This window comes from Castor canadensis, chromosome 10 (assembly GCF_047511655.1).
Source record: "Castor canadensis chromosome 10, mCasCan1.hap1v2, whole genome shotgun sequence".
Lineage (NCBI taxonomy): Eukaryota > Metazoa > Chordata > Mammalia > Rodentia > Castoridae > Castor > Castor canadensis.
The window spans coordinates 109,391,597-109,415,804 of NC_133395.1; the positions used below are offsets into that span (position 1 = coordinate 109,391,597).

Genomic DNA, 24,208 nt, shown 5'->3' on the forward strand with positions numbered 1-24,208 from the left:
TGGGAGTAAATGGTTTTGCTTCATTAGTTAGTTTAGTAGCTCAGAATCTTTACCAAGGATCCAGCATTTTTCTGTTTTTTTCTTCTCTCTTCTCATTTTGACTTTTGTTTTAGACCTGTCTCCTCATTGTTCTCACTCTTTCAAATGTTTGAAAGTACCTCACAGTGAAAGATTTAGACACAGTGAATCATCTTACACATTTTTTCATATTTTTCTTTAGAGAAAAAAGTGATTAAATAAAAAAATTGATCCAGGAAGTCTTAAAGTAATGGAAACAAGTTCCATGGACAATGAAAATAAATATAATATCACCCTCTGCCATTCAGTGTATGAAGACCACTCACTCCATTTGCACAAAAGATTAGACAGGAATATGGAAGAGTCTTGATAATTTAGACAATGAAATTATTAGTAGCTTACTCCTGGGTCTCATTTTAAAAGACTTAATTGCTCCCAGTACATGTATAAAATCCTATAGATTTTTTACAGAGAAATAATTCTTTGTTGTAGAAGGACTGAATATTTAGCCAGATCAAATTTAAGAAAAAACCTTGAGTTTCATCACAAGCTGTTAAAGCTATTATTTTGTACTAGGTGACACCCCGTTTAACATCGACCATATTGTTAATAGTTATGGGATTTTATTGAATTAATGAGACTGTTATCATGTAGTAGAATGTCTTGCTGAGTTAATTGAAACTGCAGAGATTATATAAATGGTATTAATGAACTTTGACTGCCTGATGCCTTCACTTTAATAAAGACTGCTTGGTGGGCTAAATGAGCACAGGCAGATAAAAGAGCAGGTTCAATTTTGTGAGCCTACAGGCTGTGGAAGAAAACTTCCTTACCTTTATTTTCAACAGGCACAAGTTTAGAGTGCAGTGACTACTAATGACCTACCAGGATAAAGGGTTTCAGCAAGCAGCAATGCTGATGGTTTATATAGACAAAAGCAGAATGCACATTTTGGAAATCAAGAAGTATACTGTTAATACATACTGATAACACATTAATTTAATTGTGCTTTCAAACTTATGACATGTTGAAATGTTGAATTCATGATTATATTTTGTGGCTATTTCTCTTTCCTTTGAAGATGTGTATATACTTGTCATTTAAAATTGGTGTTTTGTTTGTTAGTTTTTGTTTCTGCTTTTTTTTTGTTTTTGTTTTCCTTTTCCTGTGCTGGAAATAGAAGTCAGGCTCTTTTATGTGCTAGGCAAGTACCCTGACTTTGAGCTACAATCCCAATCCTCTTGTAACTGTTAATCGGGTTTCACTAGTCTAGAATTAAAGGCAAAACAGTCTTAGGATTTTGAGAAGGTGTTAAGTGAAACTCAAAGATGAGCTTATAAAAGATTGTCCTCACAGAGGACTCTTTATTTTCATTCTGCAAAGAACACCTTTATTTATTGAATTAAAATATGAGTTAGTACTATTCTTCTTCATTTATTATATTATAGTTCAACATTTTCAATATGTATATTAGGTCGTAGGTATTTTCGTTCAGCCAGTCAACCCCTTATGAGTACCTTCTTTGTGCTAGGCCTATAGAAGGATCTAGGTTTATGTACACAAATATTCCTTGGTATCCTTAGAGAAATGACTCCAGAATACCCTGTGTGTACCAAAATCCATGGATGCTCAAGTCTCTTATACAAAATGTTGTTGTATTTGCATATGATCTACATACATCCTCCCCTATACTTCAAATCATCATTAAACTTCTTATAATGCATAATACAATATAAATTCTGTGTAAATGGTTGCAAGCTATTGTTTACAGAAACACAGCAAGAAAATATGTAGGGGTTGTTTTTTGTTGTGAAGTACTAGATATTGAGCCAAGGGCTTCACACTTGAGCTTCACCCTTAGTCTGTTTGTTTTTATTTTTTATTTTTGAAATAAGGGCTCACTAACTTTGCCCAGGCTGGCCTTGAACTTGTATTACATCTGTCTCCACCTCCTGAGTTACTAGGATTACAGGTGTTTACCAACACATCTGGATGTTTTTCTTTTAAATTATTTTTCTACTGTTTTAGATCCACCATTGGTTGAATTCACAGATGCAGAGGGCCACACACATCTATGTGTACACTTTATTACAAAGCTGTGAAATAAACACTACTTACTACAGTTTATACTCACTGCCATTTCTGTGCTCTCTTTATTATGGTGTATCTCCCTCTCTAAACTGAAAGATCTGTCAGGGTTAAGAGTGAGCCTAACCTTGTGTCCACAGCACATGTGGGCATTTAATAATTATTGCAATAAGTAAATGACAGATGATCCTTAAACAAATGGAACTTCTAGAGAGTGTAGTGTCTTAGATACTAGAGGGAAGAAAACATTTAAAGAAGGCAGAAAATACACTTCAGTAAGAACTCTTTTCTTAAAAAGCCAGCCAAAATTACTTAGAAAACTTACTGTATGGGAAAAGACTAATTCAAAAGATCACCATCAATAAAGAAAGAATGCCTAGAAATAAACCTATGACTTAAGAGGGTTAGTAATAAAGACTATGCAACTTAAGATTTTTAGACTAGAAAATATGGTGTTTATATTACATGAATTTTAATGCAATGATAAAAATCCTAGTGTCTTATTTAGCATTTTATGTAATTAGATGATATTGCAGTTTATATTCAAGAAAAAAATTAAGTTAGAACAGGCAAAGTCATTTTGAAAAAAAAATCTAGAAGATTAAAACAAGTCAAGTCTTTATAACACTACACTACATATAAGACAATAGAATACCAGTAAAAGTCCAGTATAAAATGTGAGCCAAACATTCCCTTTATAGTAAAGATAAATTTCAGACTCTTGGGAGAAAATATTCCATTCAATGTATTGATTAGATTGAATTTATTGAAGATGGGATGATTAATAAATTCATTTAAATTTTGGAGAAAAATTATATTCTTCAAGGCAAAAAGTAAACTATCAGGCAGATTTAGAATTAACTGGAAAGAGGGAAACTATATTCTTACCTTGTCTCAATATTAGAGAAGTCCTTTCAGGCATGGGGAGAAAAAGAGGGGAGACAATTTGTTGACTATTACGGCAGGAGCATGATTCAGATGGCAGAGCGTCAACCTAGCAAACGCAAGGCCTTGAATTTATACCCCAATAACACCGAAAGTGTTTAACTTCCATATAACATTAGACACAACAATTAAAAGACAAGTGTTAAATGTGAGAAAATATTTTTAACAAAATGACAAAGAATTAATATCTTTAATTGGTAAAGAACTGTTACAAATCATTAGGGAAAAGGAAAATCTTCAGTAGGACAAAATAGGCAACTTACTAAATAAAAATGGTCAGCAAAGTTTTTGAGTTCAGTCTCACATTTAAATAAATCATTAACAATCTGTGAAATATGAGAAAAAAATTTTTTTTAAATACTACAGATGTAGATGAGAATGTGTGCAATGATGAGTTCTATATTCTACATTGAGGGACTTCTTTCTGGAGGATAGTTTCATAGCATGTATCAGTGACTTTAACAAATGTCTTTACCCATAAATTCTACTGCTAAGAATTGTATTCTGAGGCAACCATCAGAAATGGGCAAAAATATAACCATAAGGATATCAGAGTTTTTAATTTCTTTGTTTTGATTTTTGTTGACCCCAACTGCCTGCTTTCATTTTGTTTTCACTTGTCTGTAGTTTCTATATGTAGTATATTAAGTAGCTATCGCTTGATGATTTTTAAGACATAGTTAGCATACTTGATTGATCTTTTTCTGAGAGTCTACTATCCTTTTCAAAAGGACATTGTTTTTAGGGTTTGTTAAATGGTACCTAAAAAGATTTAAGTGTTGTGTGGTAGTTTGTCCTAAATCACAAGTAAATTGTCAGTGGATCATAATCTCCCTTGCATAAATGTCACTCAGTCATTCTGAATGAAGACTATTGATAACTTAGAAACAAAGTCTGATAAAGTTTGGTCACACATTATCTTGGTGATAACAACTGACTCCCTAAGACTAGTACAATACTACTAGACTGCACAGAAGGCTATGCAAGTCTGTTCTCAGTAAAGGAAACCTCGTCTAATTCCACCAGGTCTCTTTGCTCCCATATTTTATTTTAACTTCCTCTAAAGGGGATATTTTCTCTTGTTTTTATAAAGGAGCGTCCTTAGTTATTAAGCAGTGGGAAAGTGGTAATTTGCTTACTTTAAGAGACAGAGAAGAATATAATCTATTTTAACTTGCTAAAATGTGGCTTATACTTAAAAGGGAAAACTTAAATAAACAAGGCTAGTCACTAATGTATAATATCTTGTGTTCCCAAAAAATAGATAAATAATGGATTTTTAGAATAACTTTGTAAAGACGGCTTAGTAAGTAACATTTGTTTTGTTTCAGTGCCTATTTGTGTAATCCACAGTTGAACTCCAATATAAGGGAGAACATTTTATTGATTAACTCATTAAATAAGTTGAAAATTATTCTTATAGTTGAAATGAAGAGGAAAAGTACATTAGTTTTCTGATTAAACATATTGAAAATTACATTGAAAAACTATTTTCTGTCATACATACTAAAGGTTGTTTCTTTTATTATCCACCATTCCTAGCTAGCTGAGTTCAGTTCTTCCTAAATCTACAGACATCCTAATTTTGAGCCATTACATAATGAAAACATTGGATGTAATTTCCTTAGGTCTACAGTTCTTAGTTGCCCTTACTGCAGATCTTTACACTGTAGCTCATGATTATAATTTGCATAAATTAAATTCATATTTATGAGTACAAATCTTGAAGTAACTGACAGGTGCAAGGTTGTCTACCATGCCAATTTATTGTTCGTCATGTCATTTAAAGGAAAACTACTCTCCATGTTTTAAAGAACAATACGTGCTGTGGTTGAATTGGAATCAAATTCTAAAAGAAGATGAAATCTCACTTTGTAGCTTTCTGTGTTTATGGTTGTCTATATAATGTGGACATTTTAGTGGCAGGGATTGGTTGAAAAGGTGATAATGGGCTAGGAATGTGGTTCCCTGGTAGAGCACTTGCCTGGCATGCATGAAGCCCAGGTTTACTCCCCAGCCTACAACAAAAGAAAATAAAAGGAAAGAAAAAACATTTAATTCAACTTATCTATATCTTTTCCATTCATTTCTCTTGGATCTTGTGTTTCAGGGTATGCACGAGCTACTAGCACCTATAGTGTTTATCCTTCACTGTGATCACCAAGCTTTTTTACATGCCAGTGAGTCTGCACAGCCCAGGCAAGTTGTGATGTGAATTCCACCTGTGTTTTTCCCCTCACTGTCATCTCTTTTAACCTTAAAGTCTTTCAGTTTGAAGGTACTTTTCGGATTCAATGTTGTAAACGTTTGGTTTGTTTCATGAGGATAGTGGCTAATTCTACTTAATAGTTGCAATGCCAGTTCAGCTGCAGAGCAGATTTGGAATCAGCAATGTCCTTGAACATCTTCAGATCAAAAAGAGGAAATATTAGCTGTAGTGACAAAAGTTCTAACGATCAATTCTATTTCTATATGCCAGCTTCTGAGAGCTCATGCTTCACTATGAGCTGAATGAGAGCTTCCTGAGTGCATAAAATAAAGGAGCTATGCTACCAAGAACCTCAGTCTGTAAATAAGCAAAATGACTTCTGATGCTTTTGTGAAACATTCATTTATTCTTTTATTCTTTCCATATACTCTTTATAATTCAATTTAACTAGGTAATTGTTAAAAATTCATTTTTCTTAAGGTTCCCTAACTGATGAACCATAGAGGCAGCCAGGAAACACTATGGATTGTCAGGAGTATTCCGTTCTAACCCCCTGTGTAGAAAACAATACCTGCAGATGACCTGTCACATGTTAACTCTGTGATCTTTAGTAATCAAATACAGGCTGTTCATTTTACTGAACATATATGCTCAAATCAACTTTTATCTATTATAATATAGATTGTTTCCTCAAAGTTTTTCTAATCTTGACAAGAATAACCGTATTTTAATTGCCTTCACTTATTCTAAAATCTAAGGATGAAGCTAATGTTGGAATCATGGTTTCATGCCAGTTTTATTTATTAAAATATACATCATGGGAAAGTGTAAATGATTGAAAATAATTTCAGAAGGAGGAGGCCTTGCTTTGTCAGCTGTTTCAATTCATTATGGAGTAAAAGTAACACTAAAGTAGATTCATTAAAGGTGCTATCACTGATTAATTTCTGTTAAAATAAAATAAAAATAGAACCCATTAAAAGAAAATAAATGTTTGACATATATTCAGTCAGTAACTATATATTTTGTGGGGGTTTTAGACAATAAGTGATATATGGTGGGGTAAAAATTATTCTAGATCAAACATAGTCAAGGAATATGTTGTCACATTCTATATTGGATAGTTACTTCATTGTGGCACAAACAAAGAAGCATAGTGTTTTTGATCTTTATAGAAAGAAAGAATTTTACTTGTCAGTGGCTTATACAAAGGCTAATTTTTTTCATTTTTCACATTATCTGAAACTTAGCTTATGAATATAGAATAAGGCAAACTGCATCCACATTAATTATAAAAAAATTACAAATTTTGATTGCTTGCATTGCTTTTTTAAGTGAGGAAATGAAAACTCTCTTGAACCCTGACTATCTGGAACATGATGCCTAGTAAGTACAAAACTATTGTTTTTGACTTTTATGCCATCATTACTTTAATGCAGATTAAATGTAGCATTACTTTATTTTTTTTTTTAATTTTTAGTGCAATGTTCTCACAGCTTATGGAAACTGCTGAACCCTGGTTTTCTACTTTTGAGCATGATGGTCAAAAGGTAAATTTTATAGTACAGATTTTTGTAGTATATTTGAGTGAATAAATTATTTCAGTACATAATTTGTAACAAAGAATAATATATAATTATACAGCCATTTTATTACAGTATATAATACATGTAACTGTTACTGCCATAACAAAATATGAATATACTTTCAGAATAAGATTGAACCTGGTGATCTATAACACATCTTCAAAAAATATTGACAACTATACAAAGACAATATAAAGATTTTATACTTTATATGTATGTGTAATATATACATATTATATGTATATAATTCATATAGCATTACTATTTAGTTTTAAAATTAATATAAACTTTATATTGCTATCCTAGTGAGTAATATATACATTGTTACTAAAATGTGTAATAAAATCTGTATCAAATATATTGCTTTGCTCATCCTAATGCATTATTATTGAATTCACACATTATAAATATCCCTTACCATTTCTTTCTCTTATCCTTATTTTTAACTATATTTTCATTGTGATACTATTTGCATATCACAATATTCACCTTTTGAAAGTACACATTTTAATGTTTTTTAGTATATTCATAAGGTTTTGCAAACATTGAGACTCACTGTGTATGATTGAAGTCACTCAGAAATGGCATATACCTGGAGAATAAAACTCATGCCAATAGTACATGAAAAAGCAACTTTTGATAATCAGAAAGAATCTGTGCTAGAGAAGTAGACTGAGAATAAGTGGTAAGCTGAAAATTACAAAAGAATGTCACTATGTAAATGCCAATATTACACAGGTAGAAATTGAGGATTAATGTCAGAAAGTAGCTCAGACACAGTCAGTTAGGGAAAGTCATCAGACTTGAGGTGTACATGGAAGGATTGCAAGGAGTTAATGATATGTCTCTTAATATAGGGTAGAGATGGCAGGAAAGGAAAGTTTAGTTAGAACCTAATGTAGATGTTATTTTTTAAGTCAGCTATATTTTTGGTCTGGAGAGTTTTAAAATCCTTACTAAGCTGTTTAAATTAACAAAAGGACAATTAGGGAACATCTTACTTTCTAGTAATGGTTTCCTTTTATTCCTTTCCCTTTTTATTTACTTTTCAAAGCCCAAAATAGTTTTCATTTACTGTATTTCATGTTTGAACTTTATGCCACAAGAAAGTTTTCATCAAAGTATTCCATATGTACTATGGCTGGTCAGATACCCTGGCTACCTACAGTTTGTAGTGGCCACCACCACCTCTAGCCAGAATTATCTTGCAGCAATTAAAGTCACAAGAGAAACTGTCATGAGAATATAGGTGAGATATATTGTAGAAGACATTTCCTGGCTGTGGCTTTATGAAGACAGTCATCTATATTTCAGCACAAGGTCCCACATTTTAAATACTTTTCCTGAGAGAATTAAAGTAGCTTTGATTCTTGTTTAAAATCCTTTTGATAAAAATAATTGAAAACTGATGTCAATATATGTGTTAATTTCATGTTGAAATACACATGGTCCATTTTTCTTACTTATAGGGTAAAGAAACTCTGATGACTCCCATACCCTTTGCGAGACCACAAGATTTAGGGCCAACAATTGCTATTGTTACTAAAGTCAACCAGATCCAGGATCATCTACTGAAGAAGCACGATATTGAGCTCTATATGCATTTGAACAGACTAGAAATTGCACCACAGATATATGGGCTGTAAGTACCAAAGTTTCACTTTTCGCTGTTCCTAGTTATGATTTATGGTACTTTCTAAAATATCATCTTTATAAGTAAGAGCAAGAGCTGTTTCAGCTCCATTCCATTGCCCACTCCTTTGTAATCCTATGTGCCAGGCTCTGTGCCCTTTAGTTTCACATAATGGCATCTCCTCTAATACTCCCAACAACCCTGTAAATTGGGTATTATCCCTTTGTTGTAGGTGAAGAAGCTAAACATTACTAACTTTACAGATGTTAGACTTTGAAACCCAGGTAGGATTGGCTATATAATTTGCAAAAGAGCCCAGTGCAAAAGAAAACTGCAAGGCTTCTTTTGAAAGAAATAAGAATTTCAAGATGAAAAATGCAGATCATTAAAGCAAGCATGCTAAGGAAATGAGGATTGCACAGGTCATACACACATGAACCTAGCTCCCAAACCCAAACAATCCTGTAGGATGTCCATGTTCTTTCCATTTTATCATGTGTCGTCTTTTATACTACCTTCAGAGGTAGATTTCTATCAGTAAGATTGATGTCCCTCTTAGGGAACATAGTGTGTTAATTTTCTTCAGCCACATAACTTCTGTAACATGCTAGCAAAAGAGCAGGGAGCCAGTCACTGCTGGGGGGGGTGGGGTGTTTATATTTTTTCAGTTGCTCAAAAGGTGTGTAAGCAAACTAGAAAAATAGTGGTTTTAATTAGTATAAATCAGTTTTGTAATGCTATAGATAATAAAAGATCTATTACATAAATAATAGCATATTTATTTATATCTAGTGTTGAGCAGTTTCTTGGCAGATATTTTTACAAACCCTGACTGTCCGTTAAATACAATGTGGAAAATTAAGAATATATTACTGAGATGTACTTCAAAGACCTTCAATAAATATGAATTTGTTACTTGAGTTATGAAGAATCTCAAATGAGTCCAAAGTTTAGGACCAGAGCAGGGGCTGTTTTTAAACCCAGAGAAAATAATCAATGAGTGTTTTATTTATGTTCTCATGTTACACAGGGTCTTTTACTAATAATAGCAATAAGCTATTTTTCTTCTGTGGAAGCCCTGAACTGTAATTGAAGAAGTTTGCTTTCCTGTTTTAATGCTGCTTGTCTTTATTTCTATAATTTAACCTTGACCTTGCCTTTGAGAGCAGCTCAATAATTCCCACTGGAAATAAGAAAAGTTGTGTGTGACATGGGTATTGAGCAGCACTGTAGGTTATTAATGAATTCTTGTTTAAACTTGTAAGCCTAACTAATAACATTTGTGATTGTAGGTATAACAACTTACTATAAAAGATCTAGTGCTAAGGTCTGCAGTTAAATTCTATATTCCTCGCCACAGTGTAGTCAAAGAATAGGTATGTTCAAATATCAATGCCCATTTAACACCTCACAAAATTGTTTGCTGAAGTATAAAAAGTGGTCTTTAGTACTGAGGAAAGAAGTTGCTGTTGAACATGTTGATCATTTCTTTGAAATGCTTTCTATTTTTTTGCTTTTTTGCCTGACCTGGTGCTTTGCACTGCAATGGTAATGACATGGGTTTATGGATGGTCATTTATAACTAGGCTGTTCTAGTTTTCTTTATCATGTCAGTTACTAGTTAGTTTCCTTCAGTCCTCTCTTCATCATAACAATTCATAGAACTTCTTCAACATCCTGGCAGTACATTCCCAGTAAAACTCCATAATTCATGACATAAATACTTATAATCCTTCCATCCTTATAAGCAATATTATCACAATTTGCAATAGCCATAGCCGCCTCATTTATCCAATTATTTTTTAACATCTCATCTCCATTCTCCATTTTTTTTTTTTTTTGTCAGTATTGAGGTTTAAACTCAGGGCCTTGCCCTTATTGGGCAGGCACTCTAGCACTTGAACCACACCCATAGCCCGTTTTTACTTTAGTTCTTTTTCAGGTAAGCGCTCAACATTTTTGCCTGGGGCCAGTGTCAGACTGGAATCCTTCTACCCACTAAACTGGGACCACAGGCACATAGCACCACACCGGTTTGTGGATTGAGATGTAGTCTCACTAACTTTTTGCCTGGGCTTGCTTCCAACTGCAATCCTCCAGATCTGCCTCCCAGTTAGCTGGGGTTATGGGCATGAGCCATACACTGGACAACATTTTTCCTTTCTTTTTTTTTTGTTTTGTTTTGTTTTTTTTGTTTGTTTTTTGAAACAGGATCTTACTGTGTAGTTCAGGTTGGTCTCAAATTTGCTATATAGCCAAGCTAGCTTCAAACTCACAATCTGCCTACCTCAGCCTCCTGAGTGCTGGGATTATAGACATGTGACAACATGTTCAGGTTGTGTTTTCTTTATATTATGTAATTTTTTTATCTTTGAAGGAAGTCACTTAGTTTTTCTATTTGCCTGTTTTACATTTTATAGTGCAAGGATGTTTTCCCATTTCACTTAGGAATTTTTTATTACTATTTGTGAGGCACATTAACAGCCATACTGCTTGAACAACCTATGGCCCTGAATGCTACCCAAAGCTGCACTGACCATCTGTGTATTTCTCATTGATGACTAGTGGAAATTAAAAATAATACTCTGTAGGGTACCTGTGAGCATTAAATCATAATGTGTAAAAAGCATAGTGTGTAGTATATAATAAATGTTCAATATATATTTGGAAGTACTTTTATTGTCACTATTTGTCATTGCCACTACTTAGCTGGGGAAGCATTGCTATATGATATACTCTGTGATTCATGAACCCTTCCAGCTCTGTCGTTGGCTTTCTGTGTTTTCTTCACTAAAGCATATGGGCTTCTACTTACCTGGAAATATGTGACAGCCATCCTTTTAGATCAGTGCTTTATAAAGAGATAATATACAAGTTGAGAGTAAACATTTAGAAATGATCATACTGATTTGGCTCAATAACTTTACGACCTTGAACCTAGTAAATATTGTAGGATTGTAGCTAATGGAACGGAATTGAAATACTTTTTCCTATATAATATGTGTTATTAATCTAAATAATTGCTGATGCTACCCTCTACTCCTATTGAAAGAAAGCTAATTTATCTCTACATTCAAAATTATTACTTGAAAATATAGTCTGCTTTAATAAATGGTCACCAAGTAGCAAATATAAAATCAGTTTTCAGATAATAAAAATGACATCTCAGGATGATACGAGAATTCATAATCACGTCAACTAAAATGTACTCCTGCATTCTTTTACAAAATTTTTATTGTCAAACAAAATATTTTCTATTAAAGTGTTTCAACAAAAATAATTTCCTAAAAATGTCAACAATGAATGGAATGAGCCAATATAATCAGTACCACCAATGAGGAATATGTCACAAATATGTTTATGTTGGTGGAAAAGGTATTAGCAAGACTAATTACACCCCAGATTAAATGTAAGTTTCTAACTTTAATCAATCTTTAACAGTTATCTGATACATTAAAGTTATTTAGGTCTGCTCTCTAATACGATGATAATTAAGAGAATATTTTGCAACTACTCCATTTTTGAAATTAGCTTTTATAAGTAAATATATTTGGAAGTCTTCTGAGGTGGGATGTATACCATGTATAATCATGTTTGCAGCATTAGTGGAAATGCAGTGAATTTATTAGCAATAATCTAATAAATTTATCAACAAGATTGGTTAGCATTATTCTAAATTATCTTAATTCTGGGTAAATTGATAATAGTTACCTTGAACTATGGATATACGTATTCATAAAGTCCTATCTTGCTTGTTAATGCTATCATTTAATATTTTTGAGTGCATTATCTTTTGGATAATTGTGGTTTTTTTGTGAACCAGTGCTAAATCAACTTATGATTTTAAACAAAATCTGCAATTAAGTGTTCAACATAAGTGATGTTATAAAATAACGTCCTCTAAGTAATTTACACCATCTTTTTCATTACCTTTTGAAAGATTAGACCTGTTGCTCTTAGAATGAAGTTTCTCTTGATTTAATTCACATAATTAACATCTTGAGTTGTCTTTTGTTTGCCAATTATTGATCGGTGTTGGGCTTTTTAAAAAATTAAATTCTGTAAAAGCCTGTCAATGAGCACTGACTAATTTCCAAAAGTAAAACGCTGACTGCATTAATGCTAGTTTCTAAGGAAATTTTTAAGAGTTACATTTTTGTGGAATTTTTATTGTAAGAACATGGTCCTATGATTTCATCACTTGTTTTTGTTTTGGCAAAAACATCTAAAATGTTTGTGCTGCAGTTCTGACATTGATCATATATTTTGTTGTAAATCCAAAAGACCCTTGATCATAGCAGATTCGTATAAACATTTGGTATTGTTTTCACTTAATACTATTACAATAGTCTTTTATAAAATGAGACCAAAAATTGAAGTTTAACTTAACAATTTTTTCTAGGACTAAGTAACTCTTTTATTATCACCTTTAAATATATTGAATCTGTAAGCTTTTGACTACATTTTACACTTCAATATAAATAGAGTATATAATAAGCATCTGTGGGATAAGCAACTAATGTCACTTTTGTGGAAAGGCTCTCATAACACACTTGGGCTTTGGTACTCTTAAGTTATGAGCTCTTTACAACACTCATGGGATAAATTCCATATCTCCCAAATGCCTATCATACATCTTCCATGTCTGTTTCCTATTTTGTGGGTTAGCAATTGTTTTGCTGCATGGTTTAATAATTTAATCGAGTGAGATCCTTAGTTATTGATAAATCTGAATATTTGAATACAATTTTAAAATATTTCTATCACAGTATATTATTTCTGGCATATATTATAATTATGTGTGAGTACTAAGTTTTTTAAAACTATATTTGACTTATAAGCATAATTTTCAGTCATCATAAGTGTAATTATTCGCCTTAAAAATTATGTCTCACAACAGTTTGATTAAATAACTTCCTAAAGACTGTTAATGATTGAGATAGACTTTTTCTTTTAAGTGAGCTTTAGGTTATGCATTAAAGATAGACATGAAATATGAGGGATTAGATGGTAAAAATCCAATATAAGCTTTGTTTCATATGCCAAGGAGTGTTCCCTTGGAATTATTTCTCTTGAAATAGTTAGGTGTTTTCTCCTTCTGCTTAAAAATTTTTAAGGAAGAATAAAAAATTATATTTGAAATAATGACTCATAATTGCTAATGTTTATTGTTTGCTATGGGCTAAGCATTATTCTAATGGCTTTACATATAATCTTAGTTTTCCTCAACTTATAGTCCCACTTTGTAAATGGGGAAATGAAGGCTAATAAAGGCTTATTTAGCTCTCACAGTTACTCCGAAGCTGAGTCAGGCTTTGAACTCTTCAACTTATGTTAACACTCTAATATGGTAGAAAACTAAAGAACCTAAAAGTACCGAATGTCAAATCAGACCATCAGCCAGATTTAGCTTCATCATATAAGGTTCAAAGATCCAGGCACAGAGAGGCCCAGAATTGGCCTTATTATTAGTGAACATAAACTAACCCGGTAAGGAAGGCATAGAAAATCGAGGGCACTAGAGAACCTAAGGCTCACAGTCATGTCAAAAGTCAGGAATAAAATAGCTCAGGATTTTCTACATAGGATGTACCACCAACACAAGTATAACTGAAATAAGAAGCTATAGCCTTAGGCTTAAACCTTCTTGCCCAAGTTCAATAGTAGCCTCATTTAGATCAGGCTGCTGGATACGGAATAAGGGAAGGGCAGGGATCTGTTACTTTAATCTTAAACTTGACCTATTAAATAGTTAATTGATGTGGAAAAAAACCATAACCTTTATTGGCATATGTCCCAATATTTTAGCATAGGCAAAGCCTTATGGGGTCATGCTAGGTCACACATGCACAAGCTTAAGTAAAGGTACCATCCACATGCCATTCTAGGTGAAAATATACTTTTACAACTGAGAAATAATAAAAATTAATAATTCAAGCAAGGGGAAAAATCTCTAAAAGCGGGAAAGAATAACATAACTAATTAGATTCAGTTGAGTTTATACAACTAAGTTCAATTGTCAGAAATAATCATCTGAACAACAATAAAAATAATTCAGAGTATTACTTTCCTTTAACATCTACCTAACCCTAGCAAATTAGGAAAATGCACATGATTCAACAGTGGAAGGATGAAAGGGTATCAGAAGCCCTTTGCCATTGTCTAAGTAAGAATGATAATAGCAATGAAGAGGTGTTTTTTTAAACATGTTTTCAGATAAAATACATGATTTGGTCATAACCCACATTACTGTGTGCTTCTTAGAAGAATAAGTGTCAAATGGATATGAGCCGCTATAGTTTCAAAGCATCCAACTTTCTACCCCATTGGGCAGTCTTTTATTTCTGTTCATTAGCAGCTTGCTTGGTACATATGCCACTAGACTTAACTTTCTGGATTCTTGCTCCTTTGCCACCAGCCTGAACAATTTCACTTTCATTTGTGACTACAAACCACCAAGTATTATAATATTATGTCTTCAATATTTTAATCACCCCTCTTCTTTTCTGGTTCCTTCTCTAAGGAAAAAACATAATCTTAAACAAAACAGGAACCTTTCTCTCCCAGCTGCTCTGCTTACCTCCTAGTTTCTTCTTAAATCCAAAAGAATAATTTACTCCTATTTCCATTGTTCATTGACTCACGGTTACTGGGGAGTCAGTTTAAAGACAGAGATTCATAGAATGGAAATATAACCCAACTATTTGCTGTCTATAAGAAATTCACCATAAAGATAATGAGATGTATAGATTAAAAGGATGGGAAAGGATAATCATATAAACATTAATCAGACCAAATCAGGAGTTGCTATATTAATATAAAAGTAAACATCAGAGTGGAAAGAATACCAGAGACAAAAATGATATACTGCATAATAATGAGACAATCAGTCCCATCAGAAGGAGAATGCAGTCCTAAATGTATAATGCAATAAGCAACAGGCCTGCAAGAAAGAGAAAAGAAAAAGAATGGAAAACTGGTAGAAATAAAAGGAAAAATAAACTCACATTTACAATTGGACACTATCAATTGATAGAAAATCAGCCAAATAAACAACTTACAGCACTATCCATCAACAGAATCTAATTGACATTCATAATACAATCTATTCAACAACTCTGTGAGTGTGTGTGTGTGTGTGTGTGTGTGTGTGTGTGTGTGTGTGTGTATAATCTCCACATTTACAAAAATACCCTAGGCTTTCAAGCAAACTTCAACTAATTTAGAAAAATTAAAGTCATATGAACTGTGTTCTCTGGAATCAAAATAGAAATAACAAAGGTAACACTGAACATTGGACACTAAGCGACACATTTCTAAATCTCTGGATCAAAGGGGAAGTCTCAAGAGAAATTTAAAAATACATCTAATGTAAGAAAAGGAAAATGAAATCATAAGTATGAGGTTTTTGAAGCTAATAGTCAAAACATTCATAATGTAGAGAAAATAAATGAAACAAAAAGCTCTTTCCTTGAAATGATCATTTACATTCACTGACAGCAAGATTGACAGAAAAGGAGAGAGGCAGGAAAGAAGTGGTTATGGCTAAAAAGGTCATAAGAAGGATCCTGATAATAGAACATTTTGGTATGATTATATTAATGTCTGTGTCCTATATGTGATAGTGTGTAGAACTCTTTTGTGGGATGTTATCTGTGGGGGAACTGGGTATAAGTGGGAGTTCTCTGTATTATTTCTTAAAACTGCTTGTGATTTTACAGTTATTCACATTAATTATGTGAATTCAGTTTAGATGAATCATCATTTGCCCTTTTTAAATTGGGATTATTTTCTTAGCATTGAATATTAGAGTTTTTTTATATATTCTGGATACAAGTCTGTGGTAAGATTTGTGATTTATAATTCTGTTCATCTTTGGCTTGCCACTTGTTTTCCTCTAAGTATCTTTCACAGAACAAACACTTGAAATTTCGATGAAATTGATTTATCAACTTTTTCTCTTATGAAATGTTTTTGGAGTCACATCTAAAACTTATTTACTTCAAGTTGTAAACATTGTTTTCTACACTTTCACAGTGTGTGTGTGTATGTATAATGTATAATATTTAGACCTATGAGCTATTATTATTTAGTGTGTGTTTGTGTGTTGCTGGTGATTGAACCCAGGGCCTCATGTACTCTGCTGCTGAGCCACACTCCCAACTACTGAGTTAATTTTTATATAAAGTTAAGATTCATCTTTTCTATATAGATACCCAATTTTTTCCTTGACCTTTGTTGAAAGATTGTCCTTACTCCATTGGATGGGCTTTGCACCTTTGTGAAAAAATAAAACAAAACAAAACTAGAGATTATATCAATAAAATTGATCATTTCAAAAAACCATCTCCCCTTCCTCCTGCCTGTCTTGGGTGTGTGTATTTTCAATTTTATTAGCTTGAGCTCTTTGTTCCTTTTAGTACGTTTTTGAATGCCGCAAGTTTCCCTGTAATCACTGCCATAGCTATATCTGTAACATTTTGATTGGTTACAATTACATATTTTAATTTTTCTTCAGCTTAAAATACTTTAAATTATCTTTATGATTTCCTTTCTACACCATGGGTTATTTAGAAGGGTGTATTTTAATTACCAAGTATTTGGAGTTATGTAGTTTTCTTTTTATTTTAGTTCTGTCATAGCCCTATAATACATTTTTTTATTATTCATATGTGCACACAATGCTTGGGTCATTTCTCCCCCCTGCACCCACCCCCTCCCTAACACCCCAGCCCACCCCCTCCCTCTCCCCCCACCCCCTCAGTAACCAGCAGAAACTATCTTGCCCTTATCTCTAATTTTGTTGAAGAGAGAGTATAAGCAATAATAGGAAGGAACAAGGGTTTTTGCTAGTTGAGATAAGGATAGCTATACAGGGAGTTGACTCACATTAATTTCCTGAGCATGTGTGTTAACTTCTAGGTTAATTCTTCTTGATCTCACCTTTTCTCTAGTTCCTGGTCCCCTTATCCTATTGGCCTCAGTTGCTTTTAAGGTAACTGCTTTAGTTTCTCTGCGTTGAGGGCAACAAATGCTATCGAATTTTTTAGGTGTCTTACCTCTATCCTCATGCCTCCCTTGTGTGCTCTCGCTTTTGTCTTGTGCTCAAAGTCCAATCGCCTTGTGTTTGCCCTTGATCTAATGTCCACATATGAGGGAGAACATACAATTTTTGGTCTTTTGGGCCAGGCTAACCTCACTCAGAATGATGTTCTCCAATTCCATCCATTTACCAGCGAATGATAGCATTTCATTCTTTTTCATGACTGCATAAAATTCCATTGTGTATAGATACCACATTTTCTTAATCCACTCGTCAGTAGTGGGGCATCTTGGCTGTTTCCATAACTTGGCTATTGTGAATAGTACAGCAATAAACATGGGGGTGCACGTGCCTCTGGAGTAACCTATGTCACTGTCTTTTGGGTATATCCCCAAGAGTGGTATTGCTGGATCAAATGGTAGATCAATGTTTAGCTTTTTAAGTAGCCTCCAAATTTATTTCCAGAGTAGTTGTACTAGTTTACATTCCCACCAACAGTGTAAGAGGGTTCCTTTTTCCCCGCATCCTCGCCAACACCAGTTTGTGGTGGTGTTGCTGATGATGGCTATTCTAACAGGAGTAAGGTGAAATCTTAATGTGGTTTTAATTTGCATTTCCTTTATTGCTAGAGATGGTGAGCACTTTTTCATGTGTTTTTTGGCCATTTGAATTTCTTCTTTGAGAAAGTTCTGTTTAGTTCACTTGCCCATTTCTTTATTGGTTCATTAATTTTGGGAGAATTTAGTTTTTTAAGTTCCCTGTATATTCTGGTTATCAGTCTTTTGTCTGATGTGTAGCTAGCAAATATTTTCTCCCACTCTGTGGGTGGTCTCTTCAGTTTAGAGACCATTTTTTTTGTTGAACAGAAGCTTTTTAGTTTTATGAGGTCCCATTTATCTATGCTATCTCTTAGTTGCTGTGCTGCTGGGTTCCATTGAGAAAGTTCTTACCTATACCTACTAATTCCAGAGTATTTCTTCCTCTTTCCTGTATCAACTTTAGAGTTTGTGGTCTGATATTAAGATCCTTGATCCATTTTGAGTTAATATTGTTATAGGGTGATATACATGGATCTAGTTTCAGTTTTTTGCATACTGCTAACCAGTTTTCCCAGCAGTTTTTGTTGAAAAAGCTGTCTTTTCTCCATCATATATTTTTAGCACCTTTGTCAAAGACAAGTTGGTTATAGTTGTCTGGCTTCATATCTGGGTCCTCTATTCTGTTCCACTGGTCTTCATGTCTGTTTTTGTGCCAGTACCATGCTGTTTTTATTATTACTGCTTTGTAATATAGTTTGAAGTAGGGTCTCGTGTTACCTCCAGCATTGTTCTTTTGACTGAGTATTGCCTCGGCTGTTTGTGGCCTCTTGTGTTTCCATATAAATTTCACGGTAGATTTCTCAATCTCTTGAATGAATGTCCTTGGAATTTTGATGGGAATTGCATTAAACATGTAGATTACTTTTGGGAGTATCGACATTTTTACTATGTTGATTCTACCAATCCATGAGCATGGGAGATCTCTCCACTTTCTATAGTCTTCCTCAATCTCTTTCTTCAGAATTTTATAGTTTTTCTTGTAGAAGTCATTCACATCCTTTGTTAGGTATTTGATTTTTTTTTGAGGCTATTGTAAGTGGAATTGTTTTCATATATTCTTTTTTAGTTTGTTCATTATTAGTGTATAGAAATGCTAATGATTTTTCTATGTTGATTTTATATCTTGCTACCTTGTTATAGATATTGATGGTGTCTAAGAGCTTCTGAGTAGAGATTTTTGGGTCTTTAAGGTATAGGATCATGTCGTCTGCAAATAGGGATATTTTGACAGTTTCTTTACCTATTTGTATTCCTTTTATTTCTTCTTCTTGCCTAATTGCTCTGGCTAGGAATTCCAGTACTATGTTGAATAGGAGTAGAGATAGTTGGCAACCTTGTCTAGTTCTTAATTTTCGAGGGAATGTTTTCAGTTTTTCTCCATTAAGTATAATGCTGGCTGTAGGTTTGTCATATATAGCTTTTATAATGTTGAGGTACTTTCCTTCTATTCCTAGTTTTGTTAGAGCTTTTATCATGAAACAGTGTTGGATCTTATCAAAGGCTTTTTCTGCGTCTATTGAGATGGTCAAGTGGTTTTTGTCTTTGCTTCTGTTAATGTGGTTTATTACATTTATTGATTTTCGTATGTTGAACCACCCCTGCATCCCTGGGATGAAGCTACTTGGTCCTGGTGAATGATCTTTTTGATGTGTTGTTGAATTCGGTTTGCCTTTATTTTCTTGAGTATTTTTGCATCAATGTTCATTAAGGAGATTGGCCTGTAGTTCTCCTTTTGGAGGTATCTTGGCCTGGTTTTGGGATAAGTGTAATACTGGCTTCATAAAATGTGTTTGGCAGTTTTCCTTCCCTTTCTATTTCATGGAACATTTTAAGGAGGATTGGTATCAGTTCTTTAAAGATTTGATAGAATAGTAAGAAGTCTCCATAAAAATGAAAGCTCTGCAGCTGCTTTGTTTCCCAAAGAGACACTTTTAAGTATATTTTCTCATTTGATTCATACATATGCAATAAATATATGCGTCGTTGTTGTTAAAAAATAAATAAATAAAATAAAATAAAAAAATAAAGGTTTGATAGAATTCAGGAGAGAATCCATCAGGTCCTGAACTTTTCTTTTTGGGGAGACTCTTGATTGCTGCTTCAATTTCATTTTGTGTTATAGATCTATTCAGGTGATTAATATCCTCTTGGTTCAGTTTTGGATGATCATATGTATCTAGAAATGTGTCTATTTATGTGTTGTTGAATTCGGTTTGCCTTTATTTTCTTGAGTATTTTTGCATCAATTTTCATTAAGGAGATTGGCCTGTAGTTCTCCTTTTGGAGGTATCTTGGCCTGGTTTTGGGATAAGTGTAATACTGGCTTCATAAAATGTGTTTGGCAGTTTTCCTTCCCTTTCTATTTCATGGAACATTTTAAGGAGGGTTGGTATCAGTTCTTTAAAGATTTGATAGAATAGTAAGAAGTCAATTTGAAGTCAATTTGAAGATTTTCAAATTTACTTGAATCTGTCCATTTCTTTAAGATTTTCAAATTTATTTGAATAGTCTCTGATGATTTCCTGGACTTTGATGGTGTTTGTTGTTATTTATCCTTTTGCATTCCTGATTCTACTAATTTGGGTTTTTTTCTCCTCATTTTACTCAGGTTTCCAGGGGTCTGTTGATCTTGTTTATTTTTTCAAAGAACCAACTTTTTGTTTCACTAATTCTTTGTATGGTTTTTTGGTTTCTATTTCGTTTATTTCAGCTCTTATTTTTATTATTTCTCTCCTTCTATTTCTTTTGGGATTTGCTTGTTCTTCTTTTTCTAGGAGTTTGAGATGTATCATTAGGTCATTGATTTGGGATCTTTCAGTCTTTTTAATATATGCACTCATGGCTATAAACTTTCCTCTCAGGACTGCCTTTGCTGTGTCCCATAGGTTCTGGTAGGTTGTGTTTTCATCTTCATTGACTTCCAGGAACTTTTTAATTTCCTCTTTTATTTCATCAGTGACCCATTGTTCAGTAAGTAATGAGTTATTCAGTTTCCAGCTGTTTGCATGTTTTTTGTCTTTACTTTTTTTGTTGAGTTCTAGTTTTATTGCATTGTGATCAGATAATATGCAAGGTATAATTTCTGTTTTCTCATATTCGCTGAGCTTTGCTTTGTGCCCTAGGATATGATCTATTTTAGAGAAGGTTCCATGGGCTGCTGAGAAGAATGTATATTGTGTAGAAGTTGAATGAAATGTTCTGTAAACATCAAGTAGGTCCGTTCGATATATTGTATATTTTAGATCTTGGATTTATTTATTGATTTTTTGTTTGATTGACCTGTCTATTATTGATAATGGGGTGTTAAAGTCTCCCACAACCACTGTGTTGGAGTTAATTTATGCTTTTAGGTCTTTCAGGGTATGTTTGATGAAATTGGGTGCGTTGACATTGGGTGCATACAGATTGATGATTATTATTTCCTTTTGGTCTATTTCCCCTTTTATTAGTATGGAATGTCCTTCTTTATCTCCTTTGATCAATGTAGGTTTGAAGTCTACTTTGTCAGAGGTAAGTATTGCTACTGCTGTCTGTTTTTGGGGGCCATTGGCTTGGTAAATCTTCTTCCAGCCTTTCATCCTAAGCATATGCTTATTTCTGTCGGTGAGATGAGTCTCCTGTAAGCAACAAATTGTTGGATGTTCTTTTTTAATCCATTTTGTCAAACGGTGTCTTTTGATGGGTGAATTAAGTCCATTAACATTAAACGTTAGTACTGATAGGTATGTGGTGATTCCTGCCATTTAGTTGTCTTAGTTGTTTGAAGGTTTGATTGTGTGTACCTAACTTGATGTTACTCTCTACTGTCTTGCTTTTTCTTATCCTGTGGTTTGGTGCTGCCTGCCTTTTCATGGTTAAGTTGGGTGTCACTTTCTGTGTGCAGGATCCCTTGCAGAATCTTTTGTAATGGTGGCTTTGTGGTCACATATTGTTTTAGTTTCTGCTTATCATGGAAGACTTTTATTGCTCCATCTATTTTGAATGATAGCTTTGCTGGCTAGAGTATCCTGGGGTTGAAGTTATTTTCATTCTGTGCCTGGAAGATCTCACCCCACGCTCTTCTTGCTTTTAATGTTTCTGTTGAGAAGTCTGCTGTGATTTTGATGGGTTTACCTTTGTATGTTACTTGTTTTTTCTCTCTTACAGCCTTCAATATTCTTTTCTTAGTTTCTGAACTTGTTGTTTTAATGATATGTCGTGGAGTAGTTCTATTTTGATCTGGTCTGTTTGGTGTCCTGGAGGCCTCTTGCCTTTGTATGGGAATATCTTTCTCTAGATTTGGGAAATTTTCCGTTATTATTTTGTTGAATATATTATGCATTCCCTTCGCTTGCACCTCTTCTCCTTCTTCGATGCCCATGATTCTCAAGTTTGGTCTTTTGATGGAGTCAGTGAGTTCTTGCATTTTCTTTTCACAGGTCTTGAGTTGTTTAATTAATAGTTCTTCGGTTTTTCCTTTAATTACCATTTCATCTTCGAGTTCTGAGATTCTGTCTTCTGTTTGCTCTATTCTGCTGGATTGGCCTTCTGTTTTGTTTTGCAATTCTATTTCGTTCTTTTTTCTAAGGTTTTCCATATCCTTGGTTGTTTCCTCTTTAATGTTGTCTATTTTCATCCTGAGTTCATTTATCTCTTTATTAATCATGTTATTTGTTTCACTTTGGTGTTTATACAGTGCTTCTATGGTTTCCTTTATTTCTTCTTTTGCTTTTTCAAATTCTCTGTTTTTGCTGTCTTGGAATTTCTTGAGTGTCTCCTGTACATTTTGGTTGGTCATATCCAGTATCATCTCTGTAAAATTCTCATTGAGTACCTGTAGTATGTCTTCTTTTAGATCATTCTTGTGGGCTTCATTGGGTTTTTTGGCATAGTTTATCTTCATTTTGTTGGAGTCTGGATATGAGTATCTGTTTTCTTCATTTCCCTCTTGTTCCTGTACTAATTTTTTGCTGTGGGGAAACTGGTTTCCCTGTTTTTTCTGTCCTCCCGTCATTGTCCTTGGTGTTGTTACTGCCCCTGTACTTTGTGCAATTAAGTATTTTCTAGCTTGTAATAATAACAGTGGTGATACTTAGAATGGAATGGTGAGAGGAGATGGAAAGCAAAGAAGTAAAGGAAAAGGGAAAAACAAACAAGCAGAAAAAACAAAACAAAGAAACAAAAGTTTCAAAGATATAAACAGGGAAGGACAGTGTACTAATCAGTCATAAGCTGAAAAGGCATTAGAGAGACAGATAGAGGGTTCAAAATAAAAAAATATTATATAAAAAAAATCTCCAAGTTCAAATGCAATAAAGTTTCAGTCTAAATAATTTTGGTGTTTCCCTCAGCCTACAATCCTGAAGATGGTGCCTCAGAAGTAGTTCTGTGTTTGTCTCATCAAAGGGGAAACAGACTGTTTAAAACAAAATAAAACAAAACCACACAAAACAAAAAGAAAAACCCCACAAAGTGTCCCAAGTTCAAATGCAATACAGTTTCAGTAAGTTTTTCAGCATTCATATGTAGTTCAGTTGTTTTCTCATCAAAGGTAGGGAGAGAGAAAAAAGTCTGAAGACAGTTCTGTGAATGGCTATCTGCAGCTGTGGCTTGCTTGCCTGCTCCTGTCAGCCTGCTGTTGCTGGAGGCTTTATTTATGCAGATCTCAGGGGTGAGCTTAGCACTCACCTGGCCCCACATGCTATGTTCTCAAGCTGCTGCTACAAGCTTTCCCCTTTGGAAGCACAGTTGGGGAGGTGACACTGCACCCACTTTCTCAGGCTGGCATGTTTATTTACAGCTCACGTGGGAGGTGGGTCTCCCCCCCTGTCCTGTGGAGTTTTCCTCCCTCCACCACTTTTACAAGCTTTGCTGTTCATGGTTGCTGGCCGTTTGCCATCGCTCCTGCCTTCTGCAGCCCAGGTTGTTTATTTACAGTTCTGTGAGGGATTCTCCTCCCCCCACTTCTGCGCTCAGGGCACCCCACCCTCTTTGCTACGTGTCTTTATTGTTCTTATTGCTTATTACTCAGTTTCTCTTTGTTTCCCTGGGTGGGGTCGGTCTTTTCAGCCGGCTATGCTGATCTAGCCCAGGTTTGTCTGTGGGGGT

The 24,208-nt window shown here is 33.9% G+C and overlaps 1 protein-coding gene across 2 annotated transcripts in view; it reads left to right on the forward strand.

The window, feature by feature from the left end:
- Tbc1d5 (TBC1 domain family member 5) overlaps nucleotides 1–24,208 on the forward strand; it is a 545,741-nt gene that overhangs the window by 315,111 nt on the left and 206,422 nt on the right. The window contains exons 11-14 of one of the 2 annotated variants that reach the window (XM_074043845.1): nucleotides 5,162–5,250; nucleotides 6,596–6,646; nucleotides 6,741–6,810; nucleotides 8,316–8,488. In XM_074043845.1, the coding sequence (XP_073899946.1) occupies nucleotides 5,162–5,250; nucleotides 6,596–6,646; nucleotides 6,741–6,810; nucleotides 8,316–8,488 (383 nt within the window). Of the gene's footprint in view, nucleotides 1–5,161; nucleotides 5,251–5,305; nucleotides 6,647–6,740; nucleotides 6,811–8,315; nucleotides 8,489–24,208 lie in introns of those variants that run through there. The other variant, XM_074043844.1, reaches the window with a different exon arrangement.